The sequence below is a fragment of the Staurois parvus genome, unplaced genomic scaffold (assembly GCF_062004578.1).
Source record: "Staurois parvus isolate SC_StPar_1 unplaced genomic scaffold, SC_StPar_1.0 ptg000320l, whole genome shotgun sequence".
Taxonomy (NCBI): domain Eukaryota; kingdom Metazoa; phylum Chordata; class Amphibia; order Anura; family Ranidae; genus Staurois; species Staurois parvus.
The window spans coordinates 1062042-1082205 of NW_028318116.1; the positions used below are offsets into that span (position 1 = coordinate 1062042).

Genomic DNA, 20164 nt, shown 5'->3' on the forward strand with positions numbered 1-20164 from the left:
TCATCTGGACCCACTTACCCAGACCCAGTGGTCGGAAAGGTGGTGGGGTTGGTTTGCTTCTTTCCACTGAGCACCTTTCAAATCCTCCCTAACCCTCCCTCTCTATCCTTCTCTTCTTTCGAGACTCACTGCATCCGGCTGTTTTCTCCAATTTCTCTGAGGATTGCAGTGATCTATCAGCCTCCTGGACCGGTGCCCCGCTTTCTTGATGATTTCTCCGCCTGGCTAACCTACTATCTCTCCTCTGAACTACCCACTATCATTCTCAGTGATTTTAACATCCCTATTAATGTAAACAACCCGGCTACATCCCAACTCTTCATCCTAACCTCATCTTTTTCCTTAACGCAATGTATACAGTCCTCCACTCACTCTGATGGGAATACATTAGACCTTGTTTTCTCCCGTCTTTGCACTCCCTACAACCTCACAAACATCCCCTTTCCTCCCTCTGATCACAATCTCATCACCTTCACAGTGTCCTCGTCTTCAAACACCTATCCCTCCAAGCAGCAACCAATTACCCGCAGAAACCTTCACAACTTGAACCCTGCTCCTTTCCACTCTGCAACTAACCAACTCTATGACAGAATCTCTCCCCTGTCCTGCCCTGACCTGGCCACTGCTGTCTACAACAGTTCGCTTTCATCCTCATTAGACTCACTTGCTCCTCTATCAACACGAAGCATCAGGCCCCGACCGTTAAAACCTTGGCAGACTGACGACACCAGAAATCTTAAAGGACATAGTTGTGCGCTGGAGCGATTGTGGCGTACAACCAATTCCCAGCAAGCATTCACCAGGTATAAATCTACTTTCTTAACATACAATTCCTCCCTTCATGCTGTCAAACAAGCCTACTTTGTCACTCTTATTAATACCTTGTCATCCAGTCCTCATCGTCTCTTCTCTACTTTTAACTCTCTACTTTCTCCTCCTCTTCACTCCCTCTTTCTGTAGGGGTCCCTGAAGGTTCTGTCCTTGGACCCCTTCTCTTCTCCATCTACACCTCCTCCCTTGGTCACTTAATAAACTCCCATGGCTTTAAGTACCATCACTATGCTGATGACACACAAATCAATCTTTCTACCTCACCCCTTCAGTCTCCTCTCGCATTACTAACCTACTAAGCGACGTATCGGTATGGATGTCACTCCACCTCCTCAAACTCAATCTTTCCAAAACTGAGCTCTTAGTATTCGCCCCAGCCCGTGCCCCCTCCCCTGACTTCTCCATCAAGATCAATAACACAATCTTCATTCCCTCCCCTCATGCCAGGGTGCTAGGTGTAATCCTAGACTCCCATCTGTCCTTTCACCCCCAAATCCAATTACTGTCCAAATCTTGTAGACTTCACCTCCGCAACATCTCCAAGATACACCCGTTCCTAACCTCGGAAACCACTAAGCAACTTATTCACTCCCTTGTTATATCTCGCCTTGACTATTGTAACTCCCTCCTCATTGGCTGACCTCATCACAGGCTATTCCCTCTTCAGTCTATCATGAATGCTGCTGCCAGACTCATCCACCTTACTAACCGTTCCATATCTGCCACCCCTCTCTGTCAATCCCTCCACTGGCTTCCCATTGCCCAACGGATAAAATTCAAAACATTAACAATAACGTATAAAGCCATTTATAACTCTGCCCCAAATGACATCAACGATCTTGTCTCTAAATATCACCCTAACCGTACTCTACGCTCCTCGCAAGACCTCCTGCTCTCTAGCTCCCTTGTCTACTCCTCCCATGCTCATCTCCAGGACTTTTCCAGAGCTTCCCCCATCCTCTGGAACTCTCTACCCTAATTTATCAGACTATCGCCTACTCTGCTCACTTTTAGGCGATCTCTGAAAACCTATCTCTTCAGGGAAGCCTATCGTGCCCTCAGCTACTAATGGAATCTTCTACTCTTCCAACCAGTCCATCCCCCACAGTTACTACCTTTTGTACCACTAGCCCCCCCCTCCTAGATTGTAAACTCCAAGGAGCAGGGCCCTCCTATCCCTCTTGTATTGAATTGTATTGTTGCTGTATTGTCTCCAGTTATATTGTAAAGCGCTGAGCAAACTGTTGGCCCTATATAAATCCTCTATATAAATAATAATAGTGTTAGAAATCTTAAATGGTGATACATAAAAAAACATACATAGTGATACATAAATATATAGTGACCTGATCCTCTCTGGGATCTTAAAGTGACCTGAAAATCATGCACTGAAAAACATGGTCCTAATTGGACCCAATATAGTGAACACACACACAGAAAACTATCCAATTACCTGAATCCCTAATTGGGATCAGTGGCTAACCACAGCCTAAAAAACAAAACCAAAACAAACAAGTGACACTTGTAAGTGAATCCCCCTACACAGTTTTATCCCCCTACACAGGGGGATAAAACCTCCTATATAAAGTGACTTGTGCTTAAAGTGACAAAAAACTCCAAAATCATGCACAGAAAAACACACAATGCCTGAAAATCACAACATTCACCCCCACTAAAAATTAGTTCCAAAAATATTGCCTTAAAAATATTAGTATAGTGAAATATAATTACAGTTGCAAGAAAAAGTATGTGAACCCCTTGGGATTATGTGGAGTTTTGCATGAATTGGGCATAAAATGTGCTCTGAACGTCATCTAAGTCACAACAATAGAAGAACACAGTCTGCTGAACATAATACTACACAAAAATTAGATGTTGCCATGGTTTAATTGCACATAACATGTAAACATTCACAGTGCAGGGAGGAAAAAGTATGTGAGGCCCTAGCTTAATGACTTCTCCCAGAGCTAATTGGAGCCAGGAGTGAACCAACCTTGACTCCAATCAGTGTGATGATATTGGGTGTGTTGCTGACAGCTGTCCTGCCCTTAAAAAACACACACCTGTTTTGGGTTTACTGGTTTCAAGAAGCACTGTCTGATGTGAACCATGCCTCGCAGAAAAGAGCTCTCAGAAGACCTACGATCAAGAATTGTTGACTTGCATGAAGCTGGAAAGGGTTACAAAAGTATCTCCAAAAGCCTTGATGTTCATGTGTCCACGGTAAGAAAGACTGTCTACAAATGGAGAAAGTTTAGCACTGTTGCTACTCTCCCTAGGCATGGTCGTCCTGTAAAAATGACTGCAAGAGCACAGTGCAGAATGCTGCATGAGGTAAAGAAGAATCCTAGAGTGTCAGCTAAAGACCTACAGAAATCTCTGGCATATGCTAACATTTTTGTTGACACATCTACAATAAGGAAAACATTAAACAAGAATGGAGTACATGGGAGGACACCACGGAGGAAGCCATTGCTGTCCAAAAAGAATATTGCAGCACGTTTGAAGTTTGCAAAAGAGCACCTGGATGTTCCACAGCACTACTGGCAAAATATACTGTGGACAGATGAAACCAAGATTGAGTTGTTTGGGAAGAACACACAACACTATGCATGGAGAAAAAAGGTACAGCACACCAACATCAAAACCTCATCCCCACTGTAAAACATGGCGGAGGGAGCATCATGGTTTGGGGCTGCTTTGCTGCCTCAGGGCCTGGACGGATTGTTGTCATTGATGGGAAAATGAATTCAAGAGTTTATCAAGATATTTTGCAGGAAAACGTATGACCATCTGTCCGCCAACTGAAGCTCCGCAGAGGATGGGTGATGCAACAGGACAATGACCCAAAGCATACAAGTAATTCAACAAAACAATGGCCGCAACAGCACAGAATACGCCTTCTGGAGTGGCCCAGTCAGAGTCCTGACCTCAACCCGATTGAAATGCTGTGGCATGACCTTAAGAGAGCGATTCACACCAGACATCCCAAGAATATTGCTACACTGAAACAGTTTTGTGAAGAGGAGTGGTCCAAAATTACTCCAGATCGTTGTGCAGGTCTGATCTGCAACTACAGGAAACGTTTGGTTGAGGTTATTGCTGCCAAAGGAGGGTCAACCAGTTGTTAAGTCCAAAGGTTCACATACTTTTTCCTCCCTGCACTGTGAATGTTTACATGTTATGTGCAATTAAACCATGGCAACGTCTAATGTTTGTGTAATATTATGTTCAGCAGACTGTGTTCTTCTATTGTTGTGACTTAGATGACGTTCAGAGCACATTTTATGCCCAATTCATGCAAAACTCCACGTAATCCCAAGGGGTTCACATACTTTTTCTTGCAACTGTATATATCAAAAACCAAAAAGTAATAGAAAAGTCCAAAATAATGTGCATAAATGTCAAGTGTCCCACTAATTCTTCCAAAACATGCAGGTGGTGCAGTGGATGTGCATTACAGCCGTTGGTGATAAATCAAGAATTATCACCAGTGGCTGTAATGTATGTTTAGCACTACTCACTTATAGGTACTAAGTTGAGGGAGTTAGCAGCTGTATTATTATTATTGATTTAATTTCCACTTCATAGCGCAGGAGGTTTATATTATCACCTTGATGTAAGAGCTGCGACACCCAATTTGGTCCTGATATGACCTGGTGCCAGCCTGGCTTTATGCAGTATATAATTTGTTTTCAAATTTTACACTGTTTGAGTAACCTTTTTGTTATGTGTATTGCCACAAATAATATTTGTTATGTTGTTATGCCCCTCTCCCTTCCCGTGCTTATTGCAGCATACTCCTCTTTTGATCAAGAGCTATTTTGTGTTATGGCCCATGAGGAAAGAGCCTATTTTTTAGAGGGGGGTGGAATTAGTGCCCTCCTCCATAAGCTGTTAGGTAAATTTAGTTCAAGTTTCTGCTGTAGCCACAACAGCCAGAATTGTTTAGTTTGGTCTGCTCAAGACTGCACAGGCTGGGTGTTTTATTACCTCCCCCTGAGTCTAGGAGAAGGTTTGTGAGATTAGAGCAGGAGGATTCATATGCCCAGCCTGAATATTTAGTAGGGCCTCTCCAAATGGTGGATGGGTTCCTGTTAAATAGGCTGATGTTCAGAGGAGGTGGTCTTTCCTCTGAGTGGGAATGGATCTGTGATCCCCAGGGACTGTTTTTCCCCCGAGGCACACCTGGGTTGGATGCTGCTGAACTGCTTCTTTGGGGTTGCGCTTATGAACTTTGTATGTTCCAGGACCTTTTGAGTAGAGTTTCCTCTCATGTGCTGAAGTTTTCAAGGTCCCCAGCAATGAAACATGGTCTACTTTGTTCCTCCCATGTATTGCTCTACATTTTTTTGTGTGTGGTCTCCATCTATGCTCACATAGACTATCTACTGTATCTAGCTTACTACCACTACCTTCGTGATTAATAGTGCTACCAAGATAGACCATTAGTAACCTGCTTCATTTGGAGTATCCTGCATCACTTTGTACTAGCAATACATTAACAAAAAGACACCCCTAAACTGTTTACTTAGCCAGAGTGGATGGATGACAGTTGTGTGCCTGGCTACTTTGCATTAACCTGGTAAAGGACCTTCTTAAATCTACAGCGGCCCCTATGGGAGGTGAGTGTTATAGCTGTTTTATGCATTTACTGCCTAAATGAAAATGGTTTTAAAAGCAGGAGGCTTCCCTTTCTATCTCTATGTGACTATCTCAGGTTGAGGACATACACTCAATGGAAAATATTATGGCGGAGGTTCGAGCTCAGTTTCACCAAAGATGGATCCATTGGTTTCTCTTTACCTGCTCCAGTGAATATGACTCCTTGCTGCGCTCGATGGCTTGAAGTTCCTTTGTCACTCTCACTTTTCCTTTTGCTGTGTCTTTTCTTTCTTCCTCTTTTCTCTTCTTAATTCCCCCCCCCTTTTTTTTTTCTTTTTTTTCTTATTTTTTTTTCTGTTTTGGATGGTGTTAGTGTTTGCTTATGTTTAGCAGGCTGGCCTGATTGTGTTGACTCTCGACCCTGTGTATTACACAATGCTGTGGTTGACGATTGATTTTATATGTAACTGGATTGAACCTGGTTCGTGGTCTTTTATAATGGTATCCACCTACTTGCCTTATTGTTGTCTGTATGTCCTGTGAAAGTTTTATATAAATAAAGAATGTTCAAAAAAGAAAATGGTTTTAAGAGGATCTGAAGAGGATCTGTGATATTATCTTGACACTGCCATAAAGATATCGAGGAGTGCAGCAAATTCCAGACCTTTTGTTCTTTAGTGGAGCAAAAGTGTCCAGATTTTTTTCTTCCAATCTGGAACAAAATCAAGCTGGCATGAGCACTACTCAGCCACTTCCAAGAAGCCTTGTATTTTATCAATGAGAACAAGACCTCCTAAGGATGAGGTTGACATTGCAACATCATCCACCCACCTCTTCAGCTCAGTCAATCAGAATAAGCCTTGTAGTTTTTCTTTTCTACATGTACTGTAAAAGCTAATAAAATGCTAGCACTCCTAAATGCTCCCAAAACGCTACTAAAAAAGTTATTACCAGTGGTTTTATCCAGCATTTTTCGAGCTTCAGAAAAACGCTAGTGTGCATGGAGCCTTAGTAAGGGAAAAAATTTGTTTGGGCCAGCTTGGCCCAAATTAACTATTTGAAGTAAAGGTAAACCTGGAGTTAGGTTTAAAGGCATAGTTAACCTTTAGGGGGAAAAAAAACTGCATATGTAGATAAGGGACCTCTGTAGATAAATACTCTGTACAGCTTTGACCAAAGTTGAATAATGCCCTTGCCTTAGGTGTGTAGGCCTGACATGAGCTATTAGTCCTCATGCACACAGGACATTTTTACAGCGGCTGTTTTTGGCTTTTGATGGTTTTTTCTACAGCCAGTAAACCCCCCAGCATGTTATCCTATGTGTCCATGCACACAGACTGTAATCAACATTTTTTGGCAGGGACGTTTTTAGGTTGCAAAAAAAACTCAGGACTAGTGGGTTTCTAGAGGAGTTTTTTTAGCTGTAAAACGCTCCAACATTGCAAAACACAGTAAAACATGGTAAAAAGCCACAAACCAGCTTTTTGGACTTTTTTTGACCAAAAGAAAACTTTTTTTTTGGTAAAAAAACACTAAAAAGCCAAAATGCGGAAAAACGCAGCTAAAAAAAACCCTAAAAAAGCTGAAAAACACAAGTTTTTAATGTGACTTTACACAGTTAACGTTACCAGCATTATCAAAATGTCCCATGTGCATGAGGGCTTACTATCAGACTTGGAAAGCTTATTTCAAGTGGGGCGAGTCTTAAGGGGCACATCCCCAAGACTTTTTTTCCCATTAGCAGAATTCTATCCTTGAGGCTCAATTCTTGCACTGAGTACCATCAAGGGACCCTGAATTCACTGTATCTGGTCTCCCAGGACCCTGCATTCACTATACCTGATCTCCCAGGACCCTGCATTCACTATACCTGATCTCCCAGGACCCTGAATCCACTATATCTGGTCTCCCTGGACCCTGCATCCACTATATCTGGTCTCCCTGGACCCTGCATCCACTACATCTGGTCTCCCCGGACCCTGCATCCACTATATCTGGTCTCCCAGGACCCTGCATTCACTATGGTCTTCCAGGACCCTGCATTCACTATATCTGGCCTTCCCGGACCCTGCATTCACTATATCTTGTCTTCCCGGACCCTGCATTCACTATATCCGGTCTCCTGGGACCCTGCAGTCACTATATCTGGTCTCCCCGAACCCTGCATTCACTATATCTGGTCTTCTCGGACCCTGCATTCACTATATCTGGTCTCCCCAGACCCTGCATTCACTATACCTGATCTCCCAGGACCCTGCATTCACTATACCTGATCTCCCAGGACCCTGAATCCACTATATCTGGTCTCCCTGGACCCTGCATCCACTATATCTGGTCTCCCTGGACCCTGCATCCACTACATCTGGTCTCCCCGGACCCTGCATCCACTACATCTGGTCTCCCCGGACCCTGCATCCACTATATCTGGTCTCCCAGGACCCTGCATTCACTATGGTCTTCCAGGACCCTGCATTCACTATATCTGGCCTTCCCGGACCCTGCATTCACTATATCTTGTCTTCCCGGACCCTGCATTCACTATATCCGGTCTCCTGGGACCCTGCAGTCACTATATCTGGTCTCCCCGAACCCTGCATTCACTATATCTGGTCTTCTCGGACCCTGCATTCACTATATCTGGTCTCCCCAGACCCTGCATTCACTATATCCGGTCTCCCCGAACCCTGCATTCACTATACCTGGTCTCCTCGGACCCTGCATTCACTATACTTGGTCTCCTCGGACCCTGCATTCACTATACCTGGTCTCCTTGGACCCTGCATTCACTATACCTGGTCTCCTCGGACCCTGCATTCACTATATCTGGTCTCCCAAGACCCTGCATTCACTACATCCGGTTTTCCCGGACCCTGCATTCACTATATCTGGTCTCCCCGGACCCTGCATTCACTATATCCGGTCTCCCCGTAACCCTACATTCACTACATCTGGTCTCCCCAGACCCTGCATTCACTATAGCTGGTCTCCCCGGGCCCTGCATTCACTATATCTGGTCTCCCCAGAACCTGCATCCACTATATCCGGTCTCCCACAGTACATGGAAATGCAATTAATTTAGTAAATATAAACTGCTAAATACCTTTTCTCACCAGCAGTATATAGCAGTCTTGTGACTTCTATCAGTGACTAGCAGAGCACTGGTTAAAGCTTGTAGGAGAAATTTTCATTTTGCTCTAGGAGGATGCAGAACCCCTGACCTACGTCTAGACAGTGCTGATCGGCCCTGTTCTGATCACATGCACTCTCCCAAGAAAAAAAACTCTTTAGCAATACACGCCAAACTGAGCATGTGCAGCTTGCCCCCAAGGCTCTGTTCTATCAGCAGATGGATTGGGATTAGTACAAGAAGACAAGATTAAACATCATTTTTACACAATGCAGAGGATTAACCCCTTAGGTTCCACAGTGAGTATAACAAGCATGCTTTACTGCATATACAGACTGATTTTACTGTTGTGGTTTTAGTAACACTTTAATGAGGACATTATCCTTCCCAAATTTTGTATGGCTGTGACATATTCAGCAGAAATGAGCTTTTGTACATTAACTGCGATAAGGGCTATTATGGTTTCCCTAAAAACGACCTCGTCTTTCAGGTATGTGACCATGGACAGTCTCTGTAAGGGACTTTTGGTTTTCTCTTTCACCACTGAAAAATCATTTAACAAGCCTTTGGCAGTCCATGTTAAAGGCAGGTAAGGATTCAAAGTTGCAGCCCTATCTCACAAGAATTTTCAAACAGTATAATATAGGGTGTTGACCTTAATAGCTGAATGGCAACAGATTCATTTTGCAGATAGTAAGGCCTCTTTCACACAGGCAATCCATATGTCCGTTTTTCTGTCCATTTACGGATGGAAAACGGACCCCCATGTATTTCTATGGACTAGCAGATGTAATCAGATGATCATCTGTTTACATCCTAATACCCATTAACTATTACTTTTCATTAAGAATACAACTAAATAACAGCACACACACCTACCCCTGAATAGTAAGATGGCACTATTACAATAATATATCAATGAAGATTCAGATTTATGAAAATGCCCCACCTTACACCCATCATGTGCAAAGGGAGAAGGTTGGCCACTATTGATAGTCACATGCATGCTCTGTATATTTAGGTGGTATAAGCATAGATTTATATACTGGTGTTTGTTTTTTTTTTGTTTGTTTTTTTTAGGTTCAGCTTTTTTTCTTTTTTTTTTTGGATGTACTAGGGAAGGATTAAAGATGTCAGTTTTTTTTGTGATTGATTCTTTCTAAGTCCTCATGCACACTTGATGTTTTTACAGCGGCTGTTGACGCTTTTTTCTACAGCTAGTAAACCGCTCAGCATGTCCTATGTGTCCATGCACACAGACTGGAATCAACATTTTTTGGCAGGGACGTTTTTTGGCTGGAAAAAAAACCCAGGACTAGTGGGATTGTAGAGGAGATTTTTAGTTGTAAAAACACTCTTAGGGCTCATGTACACAGGATGTTTGGAAAACTCTTCTGAACGATGGAAACTGACTGCTGGAAAACGATGTTAAAAAATGTCAGTTTAGCCACATTTGCATACCGCGTTTATGCGCGTTTGCGTTTAGAAGTGTTTTTAAGAGATAACCTCAGGACACCCTCCAAAATGCCTAGAATGCACTGTAAATAGTAAATAATTAACTATATCAGACATTTTGAGAGAAATAGAGAGAGCAGAAGCAGAGAGAGCAGTATTTGTTGAGATGACCTGTCTCTTCTGTATTCACTATGGATCCCATCATGAGCATAATGCAGCACATTCTAACATTTTTTCCTTCACACAAAACCTGGAACTGGCTGTGCTGGTGTACTAGGTCCATTTGAATACATGGAAAACGCTGATGATAAAAAAAGGATCTGGACAGCATCTGGACATGGAACAGCTAAAAAACGCTTCTAAACGCAAACGCAGTTAACCGCATTTACAAGCGTTTGAAACGCTGGTAAAATCTACTCCTGAGCGCACGTTTGGTGCGTTCAAGAAAACAACTGTAAACTCAACTGCCTGTTGAGTTGGCTATCACAGTGATCAGTCACTGTACAGCCCAGCCCCTGTTTTTTTTCTCTCTCTATGAATGGAGGAGAGAGATACATTGTACTGTATCTCTCTAACTCCTGGCATAGAGAGAAAAAAAAAAGTTTGTGGGGAAAAAAAAAGATAAATAAATATTAAACATTAAAAGAAAAAATAAAGAAAAAATACCTAGATCAAGGTTTGCTCTAGTTCAGTGGCAGGTTAAAAGGATCAAAGTCAGGATTTAAAAAAAAAAATTTAGTGTCAGTTAGTGTCAGTGTGTTTTAGGTAAAAAAAAAAAAACAACAAAATGCGCACTATTGTTTCTGGGCTGTACTACAGGTACAAATAACAAATAACATACACATATATGGTATAGCTGCAGTCGTCAAGAGCTGGAAAATTTATTTTGGGTTGCTCTTTGGTGGTAGGTTATGGTAGTAACAAGAAACACACATCTAAATTTTAAAAAATTATTTTTTTCTACTATTTTGGGCCAGTTTTCTCCTTTGATAATGAAAAAAAGATCAGGAGACATCCATTACCATTTACCATCAAATGAAAGCCCAATTTGTCCTGAAAAAAACATGGTATAATTCACCTGGATGTACAAAGTAGTTGTGATGATATGTACGGTTTTACTAACACATGTCAATTTTGCAAAATTGTGCTTAGGCATTTAGATTAGTTTTACCCTTAGGCGTGAAGGGGTTAACATACAGTTGCAAGAAAAAGTATGTAAACCCCTTGGGATTACGTGGAGTTTTGCATGAATTGGGCATAAAATGTGCTCTGAAAGTCATCTAAATCACAATAGAGTAACACAGTCTGCTGAACATAATACTACACAAACATTAGATGTTGCCATGGTTTAATTGCACATAACATGTAAACATTCACAGTGCAGGGAGGAAAAAGTATGTGAACCTTTGGACTTAATAACTGGTTGACCCTCCTTTGACAGCAATAACCTCAACCAAACGTTTCCTGTAGTTGCAGATCAGACCTGCACAACGATCTGGAGTAATTTTGGACCCCTACTCTTCACAAAACTGTTTCAGTGTAGCAATATTCTTGGGATGTCTGGTGTGAATCGCTCTCTTAAGGTCATGCCACAGCATTTTATTTGGGTTGAGGTCAGGACTCTGACTGGGCCACTCCAGAAGGCGTATTCTGTGCTGCTGCAGCCATTGTTTTGTTGAATAACTTGTATGTTTTGGGTCATTGTCCTGTTGCATCACCCATCCTCTGCAGAGCTTCAGTTGGCGGACAGATGGTCGTACGTTTTCCTGCAAAATGTCTTGATAAGCTCTGGAATTCATTTTCCCATCAATGACAACAATTCGTCCAGGCCCTGAGGCAGCAAAGCAGCCCCAAACCATGATGCTCCCTCCGCCATGTTTTACAGTGGGGATGAGGTTTGATGTTGGTGTGCTGTGCTTTTTTATCTCCACACATAGTGTTGTGTGTTCTTCCCAAACAACTCAATCTTGGTTTCATCTGTCCACAGTATAGTTTGCCAGTAGTGCTGTGGAACATCCAGGTGCTCTTTTGCAAACTTCAAACGTGCTGCAATATTCTTTTTGGACAGCAATGGCTTCCTCCGTGGCGTCTTCCCATGTACTCCATTCTTGTTTAATGTTTTCCTTATTGTAGATGTGTCAACAAAAATGTTAGCATGTGCCAGAGATTTCTGTAGGTCTTTAGCTGACACTCTGGGATTCTTCTTTACCTCATGCAGCATTCTGCGCTGTGCTCTTGCAGTAATTTTTACAGGACGACCACGCCTAGGGAGAGTAGCAACAGTGCTAAACTTTCTCCATTTGTAGACAGTCTGCCTTACCGTGGACACATGAACATCAAGGCTTTTGGAGATACTTTTGTAACCCTTACCAGCTTCATGCAAGTCAACAATTCTTGATCGTAGGTCTTCTGAGAGCTCTTTTCTACGAGGCATGGTTCACATCAGACAGTGCTTCTTGAAACCAGTAAACCCAAAACAGGTGTTTGCTTTTTAAGGGCAGGACAGCTGTCAGCAACACATCCAATATCATCACACTGATTGGAGTCAAGGTTGGCTCACTCCTGGCTCCAATTAGCTCTGGGAGAAGTCATTAAGCTAGGGCCTCACATACTTTTTCCTCCCTGCACTGTGAATGTGCAACATCTAATGTTTGTGTAGTATTATGTTTAGCAGACTGTGTTCTTCTATTGTTGTTACTTAGATGATGTTCAGAGAACATTTTATGCCCAATTCATGCAAAACTCCACGTAATCCCAAGGGGTTCACATACTTTTTGTTGCAACTGTACACAGCGGTTCGCATGAGCGGGGTGTGATTCTGATGCACTGCGGAATTCGAAGCTGCACTGGTGTTAACCATGGCTAAATGACGAAATCTGTTTTTAATAGCTTGAATGGCACTTACCAGCTTCCGAGATGGTATGACCCTCGCACGCAACGTAATAGATCCTGAGATGACCAACTGCAAAATACATGATATTTAAGTTATCTTCCTCAGAAAAGTTTTCAGCTTCTATATACATATGTTTTTTTCTAAATATCATTTATTTACATCTAAAAAGCTTCCAAAATTGATTTCAGTGGTAGATATTGGAGAGGTAAAGCACTTGCAGTTTCTTCTAGCCCTTCTTCTAGGACTCTATTGGCCAGATCTCTGTAATGGGTTTTGCAGGTCTGCACACCTGCTGTGCCCATTATTAGGGGTTCTCACCATCCCTGCTGAATGTTTTAGTTATTTTATATTATGGAAAAGTACTCATAAAAACTGGAGCACAAAGAACGAGGGAACGCCCAAATCTTCCAGGTGGACAGGTACAGAGTTGGGAATTGTGGCAGGAAGATCTCAATGCTGGAGTATCCGAGGTATATAAGAAATCAGAGCCAGTTACTAGTTTCAAAGGAATGAGATGCTGCCACTGGCAAATGTAGTATATATCCCGAGGTGTAAATGCTGGGATCATAGACCTGCCAGCAGCACCTATTCAAACAATCACACATTCAGAGGAAACATCTCAGGTATTATTCAAGCTGTTTTTGGTCACACTTCAGTTTGTCCTGATATTGTTGCCTTGACTATCAGGACCAGGGGCGGACTGACCATTTGGAAACTCCGGCACTGCCCAAGGGCCCGGGGTCAGTAGGGTGCCCCATGAGATGCCCCTGGTACCTTTTTCATAGGCTTTTTTGAGTTTGGGCAAGGACACAGGGGCCCCATGATCCCCTATTGCCCGGGGGCCCCATGAGTTGTCAGTCCGCTCTTGATCAGGACTATGATCTGGAGGGTCAGTGGCTTCAACTAAGCTGTGTGTGTCATTCAGGTACTACCCAGTCTGAATGTGGATGGGAGCACACTAAGACTGACAACAGGAGGTTAGAGTGCAAAGTCTGGTAACAAAGTGATGCTGCTTTCTCTCCAAGTAATTAAAATGTGATATTTCCCAGTAGGGAAGAGCTTGGGGTACATATTTAAAGCCCAATTAAAGCCTCAAATGTAATTCTATATTCCTGTCTACCATTTTGTAGGTGGGTGAGGGCCCAATATTGGGTACCCAGGGGAAGGAAAGACACATATCTGAGATAGCAGGTGTATTAATCTGAATGTTCCAACGACACTGTAATAGAGTCTATACAGTAGTACCGAACTGGGGCACTTGCGGAGAGCAATGCTCGGATGATGACAGCACCTGGCAGAGAAGGCAGCTAGAAGTAAGGTTGCCACCTCATCCCTTTAAAACTGAACACATATTATTTACACAGGTTCGGTAGCTGATTAACCGCTTCCACGCTGCACTATAGCAGAAATACTGCTACAGGGCATAACAGGTGCGCAAAATCATGTATATATACGTGATTTTGCAGCTCCGTGTAGGGTGCGCATGTGCGCCCCCTCCCCGTGCTGCTGTCATTAACCAAGTCCCAGCCAGTGATTCCCCGCCGCACCCAGCGATCTCCGAGGATTTCTGACGGGGGGAGAGACCTGTATGTAAACAATACAGATCTCTCCTCTGTCAGCTCCTGCACACTGCTTTGTATGGCTCTGCATACAGTGGCTTACAGTTAAAAACACACACAGCACACATAGTAAAACAGCACACAGTAAAACACTCAGAGCACATAGTTAACCCTTTGATCGCCCCAGATGTCAACCCCATTCTGCCCAGTGCCATTAGTACAGTATCAGTGCTTTATATTAGCACTGATCACTGTATTGGTGTCACTGGGGATGTCAGTGGCAGTTAGTACGTTTCCCCCCAGTGTCAGAATGCCCGCTGCAGTCCTGCTGTAAGTCACTGATCGCCGCCATTACTAGTATAAAAAAAAATCATCTATATACCGCCTTTTTTAAATATTATAACTTTCACGTAAACCAATTAATTTACACAAATTGGGATTTTCTTTCAGAAAATATTTTGGCCTAAATTTATGACGAAATTTGATTTTTAAAATTTTACTTGATATGTTTTATAGCAAAAAGTCAAAAATATATATATTTTTTCAAAATTGTCAGTCTTCTTTTGTTTATAGCACAAAAAATAAAAACCGCAGGGGATATCAAATGCTGAAAGAAAGCTCTATTTGTGGGAAAAAAAGGCCGTAAATTTCATTTGGGTGCAGCGTTGCATGACCGCACAATTGTCAGTTAAAGTAACGCAGTGCAATATCACAAAAAATGGCCTGGTCAGGAAGGGGGGTAAATCCTCTGGAGGGCAAGTGGTTAAATATGTAGCACAACCCCTAAATGGGCCCGCTGGTTTATCCATGGTTCTCTTCCCAATTGGGTGAAACTGCAACCAGGAACACCATATCTTGGACAGTCTCACAACTCAATGACCAGATGTGCAATGTCTTTTTATATTTTATTGATAGTTAAACTTGGTTGGGGTGCAGGGTGGGCTGTGGGATACTCCAAATACAGTGCACAAAAGAATCAGAAGACACTTTTTGCCTTGTATACACTCCCCAGGATAATTCCCTTCTCAACAAACAATAGGAGAGCAAGCAACCCTGGGGCTTCAAGTAAGGAATGGTCCCAAATCAGTAGCACCAAAATAGATGCTTAGAAGGTTAGAAGCAGAAACAGTCATTAGGATCCTACAGACCTACACTCACAACATCCCCATATACTTGGATACCTCCATCCAATATTAGTCACTTCTCCAGTTCCCAGGCCAGATCTTCAGTGAACCCCTTGATTTGGCTCCAAATATTTACAAAAAATAGGCACCCAGAAACCACCTAGGTGGAACCTGGATGAGCTTCTGCAACTTCAGCTAATCTGCCCAGAAAGGCAGCAACCCTTCAGACTGGGGTCTTCTTCTGGACAAGAACCCTGCTATTTCAGGTCACAGACTATTTATGCACTCCTCAGCCTCCTACCAGGCATCCTTTCCCCCATTGGCTGAGACAATATAAATATTCAGGCCAAGGGCCTGCCTCTTCCAACCCACTATAATCCACCAGAAGGCAGAGGGAAGCAGTTGAGCCTACAGCCAGTGAGACCCAGAACAGCCAAAAATAATCACACACTGCTCCAATTATTAAAGAGGAGCCAAAGAACTAGGTTTACCTGAACCTCTCTAGCAACCTATTCTAGGAGGGTGCTACATATGAGGTGGTATCAAAAAGGTTTGAGACTAGTTTTGTAACTTGCCAGCAGATGGCAGCAAAAGTCTGCAGGATTAGTCTCAGGGAGCACCAACATTAATAAGTCAGTGTGCCAAAAGATATCATCTCTGTGTAGATCTGGAGCTGTACAACTGATGCTATTCTGACCATGTATGTTACCATGTCTGCTATTTCATCATGGACAGCAAGTTAGAACAAAGAGAAAATGTGAAATTCTGCTTGAAAATGGGCAAATCTGCCACAGAGATGTTTGACATGATTCGGCAAGTTTATGGCGATGCTGCAATGAGTTGTTCAAGGTATTTTGAGTAGCGCGCGCACTTCAAGAGCGCATGTCCCAAAGTGACCCGGCCGTGACCCGGTCATTGACATCAGCAGCTGCAAATGGCGGCGTGGGAAGGGCTCGCGGGCTCCCTACCCGGAAATGCAAAATTATGTATATATACGTGATTCTGCGCACAGGTGCCACCCTGTAGCAGTACATCTGCTATAGGGCGGTCCTTAAGCGGTTAACAAGACAGCCAGGCAACTAGTATTTTTAGTATGAAAAGTCAGTAATGGCATCCTCCACACTTGCTCACTACAGCTTTCCTTCCAGCAAAAATGCCAATCACGCTCTTTGATAAACAGATGACCGCTAGAAGGTGCATGTATACTGTTGTACATGCAGTAGTGAAAATATCTAACAGTAAATAAAATACAGTATGAAAGTCACTTCACAATTTTAGGTAAGTGCTACAATAAAAACTCATCTGTGCATGAAAATACATGTGGAAAATACACAATTCCCCTTCAACAGAGTTCTTAAAAGTTCAAGACATGAGTAATACATACAATTGTTGGTCCCCAAAAAGTAATATAGCTCAAGCGAGTGTTGTTTCTGCCACCGATATAGATTAGAACAATCCCAAGGGCCAGCTGTAAGTGAGACAAAAATATCTGGAAGACCTGTAGAATAAAGAAGATCAATCAAAAGAAGTTTAGAGTGACACAAATGCCAAACAAAAATAATACCATAGAGGGAAAATGGGGATGCTCTGGGCCAGAGCCGTGGATAAGGGGGTACCACCAGTCCTCCTGTATGGGGCCCAAGCCAGCAGGAGGGCCCAGGCAGGGTGAATCAGATAGGGGCAGGGAGGGTGACCGGCACAATGAGGGGGGACAGTTACTGGAACCATTAAAAAAAACCCTGTATGGCTCTCTCTGCAGCAGCTGAAAGCTGGCTTCTTCTCCTTTCCCTCTCGCTGGCTTTCAGCTGCTGCAGAGAGAGCCATACAGGGGATTAGTTCCAGTAATTGCCCCTCCCCCCCACACACACACACACACCTTTCACTCTCTCTATGCACCATAAGTTTCCCTTCTGCCCAGGCTCCCCTGTGTGCCTCCAACCCCACGGTAGCACCGGCTTCCCTTCTCTCCTTCCCACCGGGAGTTGCAAGCACAGAATAGGCTCCTTCTGGATGGAGAGTGGGGGAAGGGTCCGGTAAATAAGTTACATTTAGCAGCCCCTTCCTTTCCTGAATGGGGTTGATTTACTAAAACTGGACAGTGCAAAATCTGGTGCATCGAAACCAATCAACTCCTGTTTTTTTTTGTGAAAGTCTAATTGAACAAGCTGCAGTTAGACACTGATTGGTTACCATGCACAGCTGCAGCAGATTTTGCACTCTCCAGTTTTAGTAAATCAACCCCAATGAGTATTTTGGTACCAGTCACTCACTGTGTTCATTCATAACCGTAGCATAGTAAACTCTGGGTTTTTTTTGGGGGGGGGGGGCTGGTAGGTTGGCTGTATGGGGCCGCATGGTTTCTAACAGCAGTCCTGCTCTGGGCATTGGTGTTCAGCAATCAAAATACAATAATTTGTTATACAGAAGGGCTTCATGGTTGGCTGTATTTGGCACCAAGGGCACACATCAGTGGTTCATATAGTGAACTCAGTGTAGAGCTATTCACCCTGAGGTCATCACAGAGGACAAGGGGGCACTCTTTACGTCTGGAGGAAAATAAATTTTATCTCTAAACACGGAAAGGTTTCTTCACAGTGAGAGCTGTGAAAATGTGGAATAGACTCCCTCAAGAGTTGGCTCTGGCCAGCTCAGTGGATTGCTTTAAAAAAAACCTGGATTCTTTCTTGGATACACAGGATATAACTATATACTAACATTTATAGATAAAGTTGATCCTGGGAATATCCGATTGCCTCTCGGGGGATCAGGAAGGAATTTTTTTCCCCTGCAGGAGCAAATTGGATATGCTTTGCTGTTTTTTTTGTCTTCCTCTGGATCAACTGTGTGGATAGGATTATAACTTTTTTTTTTTTTGTGGTTGAACTGAATAGACTTTTGTTTTTTTTCAGCCAGAGCTAACTATGTAACTATGTAAGTCCCTATGTCCGCTCTTGTCCTGCTAGAACACTGTCCCTACTGCTGAGGCCAAACCCTCTGCCATGTTGTGACCCGCTCCATGACAGAGGCCTCCACACGACATTCCAGCAGCTGACCCTCATACCCCCAAACGCAAGAATGTCCACACATAAAAGTAGTTTTGCTGTGCTTTACTTGACAAAATGTAGGAAATGGCATAACAGTCACATCACCAGAACATACATTCTGGAGTCATTTGACATTACACGGTCAATTACATGGATGGTCCGCAATAGTCACATGTAAAAGCATATGCAGCACCTCAGCAGCCTTCTCCCTTACATTATATCCTTGACCTGGGGTCATTAGTACCTACAGGACTGTGCTGTAGTCATCTCCTCGTTAGGTACCTCCAGGGAAGCCACCTCACACAGAGAACTCTTGGCCTGACCTCCAAGGCCTTTTGCAATCCCCGTTAGTCCTACCTCCATAAGGGACAAAAAGAATACAGCTGGCTCTTTCTGAGTACAGGTCTACTCCTCCTGCCTACTGTCCTGCCATGTACAAAGTGTAGCAGTGTACACTAAAGCTGGCTATACATGGAGCATAGTTTTTCGATTACACTGTTCAACAAATTTTTATTTTTTGCCAGTTTTGGAAACAAAAGGATCCATTTGTTAATGAATTTCACATTCTGAGTTCAAATATAAAAATGAAATTTGTCAATTGGCTCTAGTTTTTCTGTAAACGGAAAGTTTTCTACTATAGGCGTAATGACTACATAATGCACAATAATTATATAGATAGATGTCTTTCCACAAATATAAAGCAAGTGATATTGACTACATAACAAAGCCTAAATGGCATAATATATTGCATAGGATTACCAAGAAAAATTATAGCCATAAGCTAAGTTGAATCATTTTAATACTTAGGATTCTCACTAGTTTTGTCTTCAGTTTGTGTCGGTTTTGCTTCTCCTGGCTTTTCTCTTGTATTCGAGGAAAGGGCTATCTCTTACAACTGCACGTGACTACACGCTTCAGGTTCTTCCTCACTTGACTCAACCACGAAGGATTCTGGTGCTTTAGGAATTGGTAGCCCCATGAGGAACTGGACGTATTGCCGATGGAATATTTGGATAGTGCACAGATAACTTTTTCTTCTTATTTAGCCCTTTTACAATTGGAGGCACCATACAAAAGTAACAATTACTAACATGATCTGTTGGCTCTCTCCAAATCATTGGCACAGCGAAAGGCATAGATGCCTTTTTTCCATTCAACCATTGCTCCAGTGCCGTCCCACAAGAATTGCAGCATATATGTGGTGCCCAGCTCTTGTCCTGGTCTCCTATCTTGCAGCCAAAATACAAGTTGTAGGCTTTCTTAATCATTCCTGTTATCCTCCTTTTTTGTGAGATAAAAGTTATTTCACCGCAGATATAGCAGAAATTATCTGCTTTATTCACACAAGTTCGAGGCATTACTGAGTAGCCTATATAAGCATAAAACGAAATGTAAAGACACTGTCGAACTACAATCAGCTACAGATACTGCAGCTTTTATGCAGTGAAGTGATGCAATTAAAGGCTAATATTGCATCATCTCAGTATACATGCAATTTTCTATTGGTCACCAGTATCAATTGCGCA

The 20164-nt window shown here is 42.8% G+C and overlaps 1 protein-coding gene across 1 annotated transcript in view; it reads right to left on the reverse strand.

Moving 5' to 3' along the window:
* LOC149457462 (uncharacterized) overlaps window positions 1–20164 on the reverse strand; it is a 48396-nt gene that overhangs the window by 21041 nt on the left and 7191 nt on the right. The window contains exons 2-3 of the mRNA XM_089683677.1: window positions 16979–17092; window positions 12924–12980 (exon numbers count right to left, since the gene is read on the reverse strand). Of these exons, the coding sequence (XP_089539803.1) occupies window positions 12924–12980; window positions 16979–17092 (171 nt within the window). The remainder of the gene's footprint in view (window positions 1–12923; window positions 12981–16978; window positions 17093–20164) is intronic.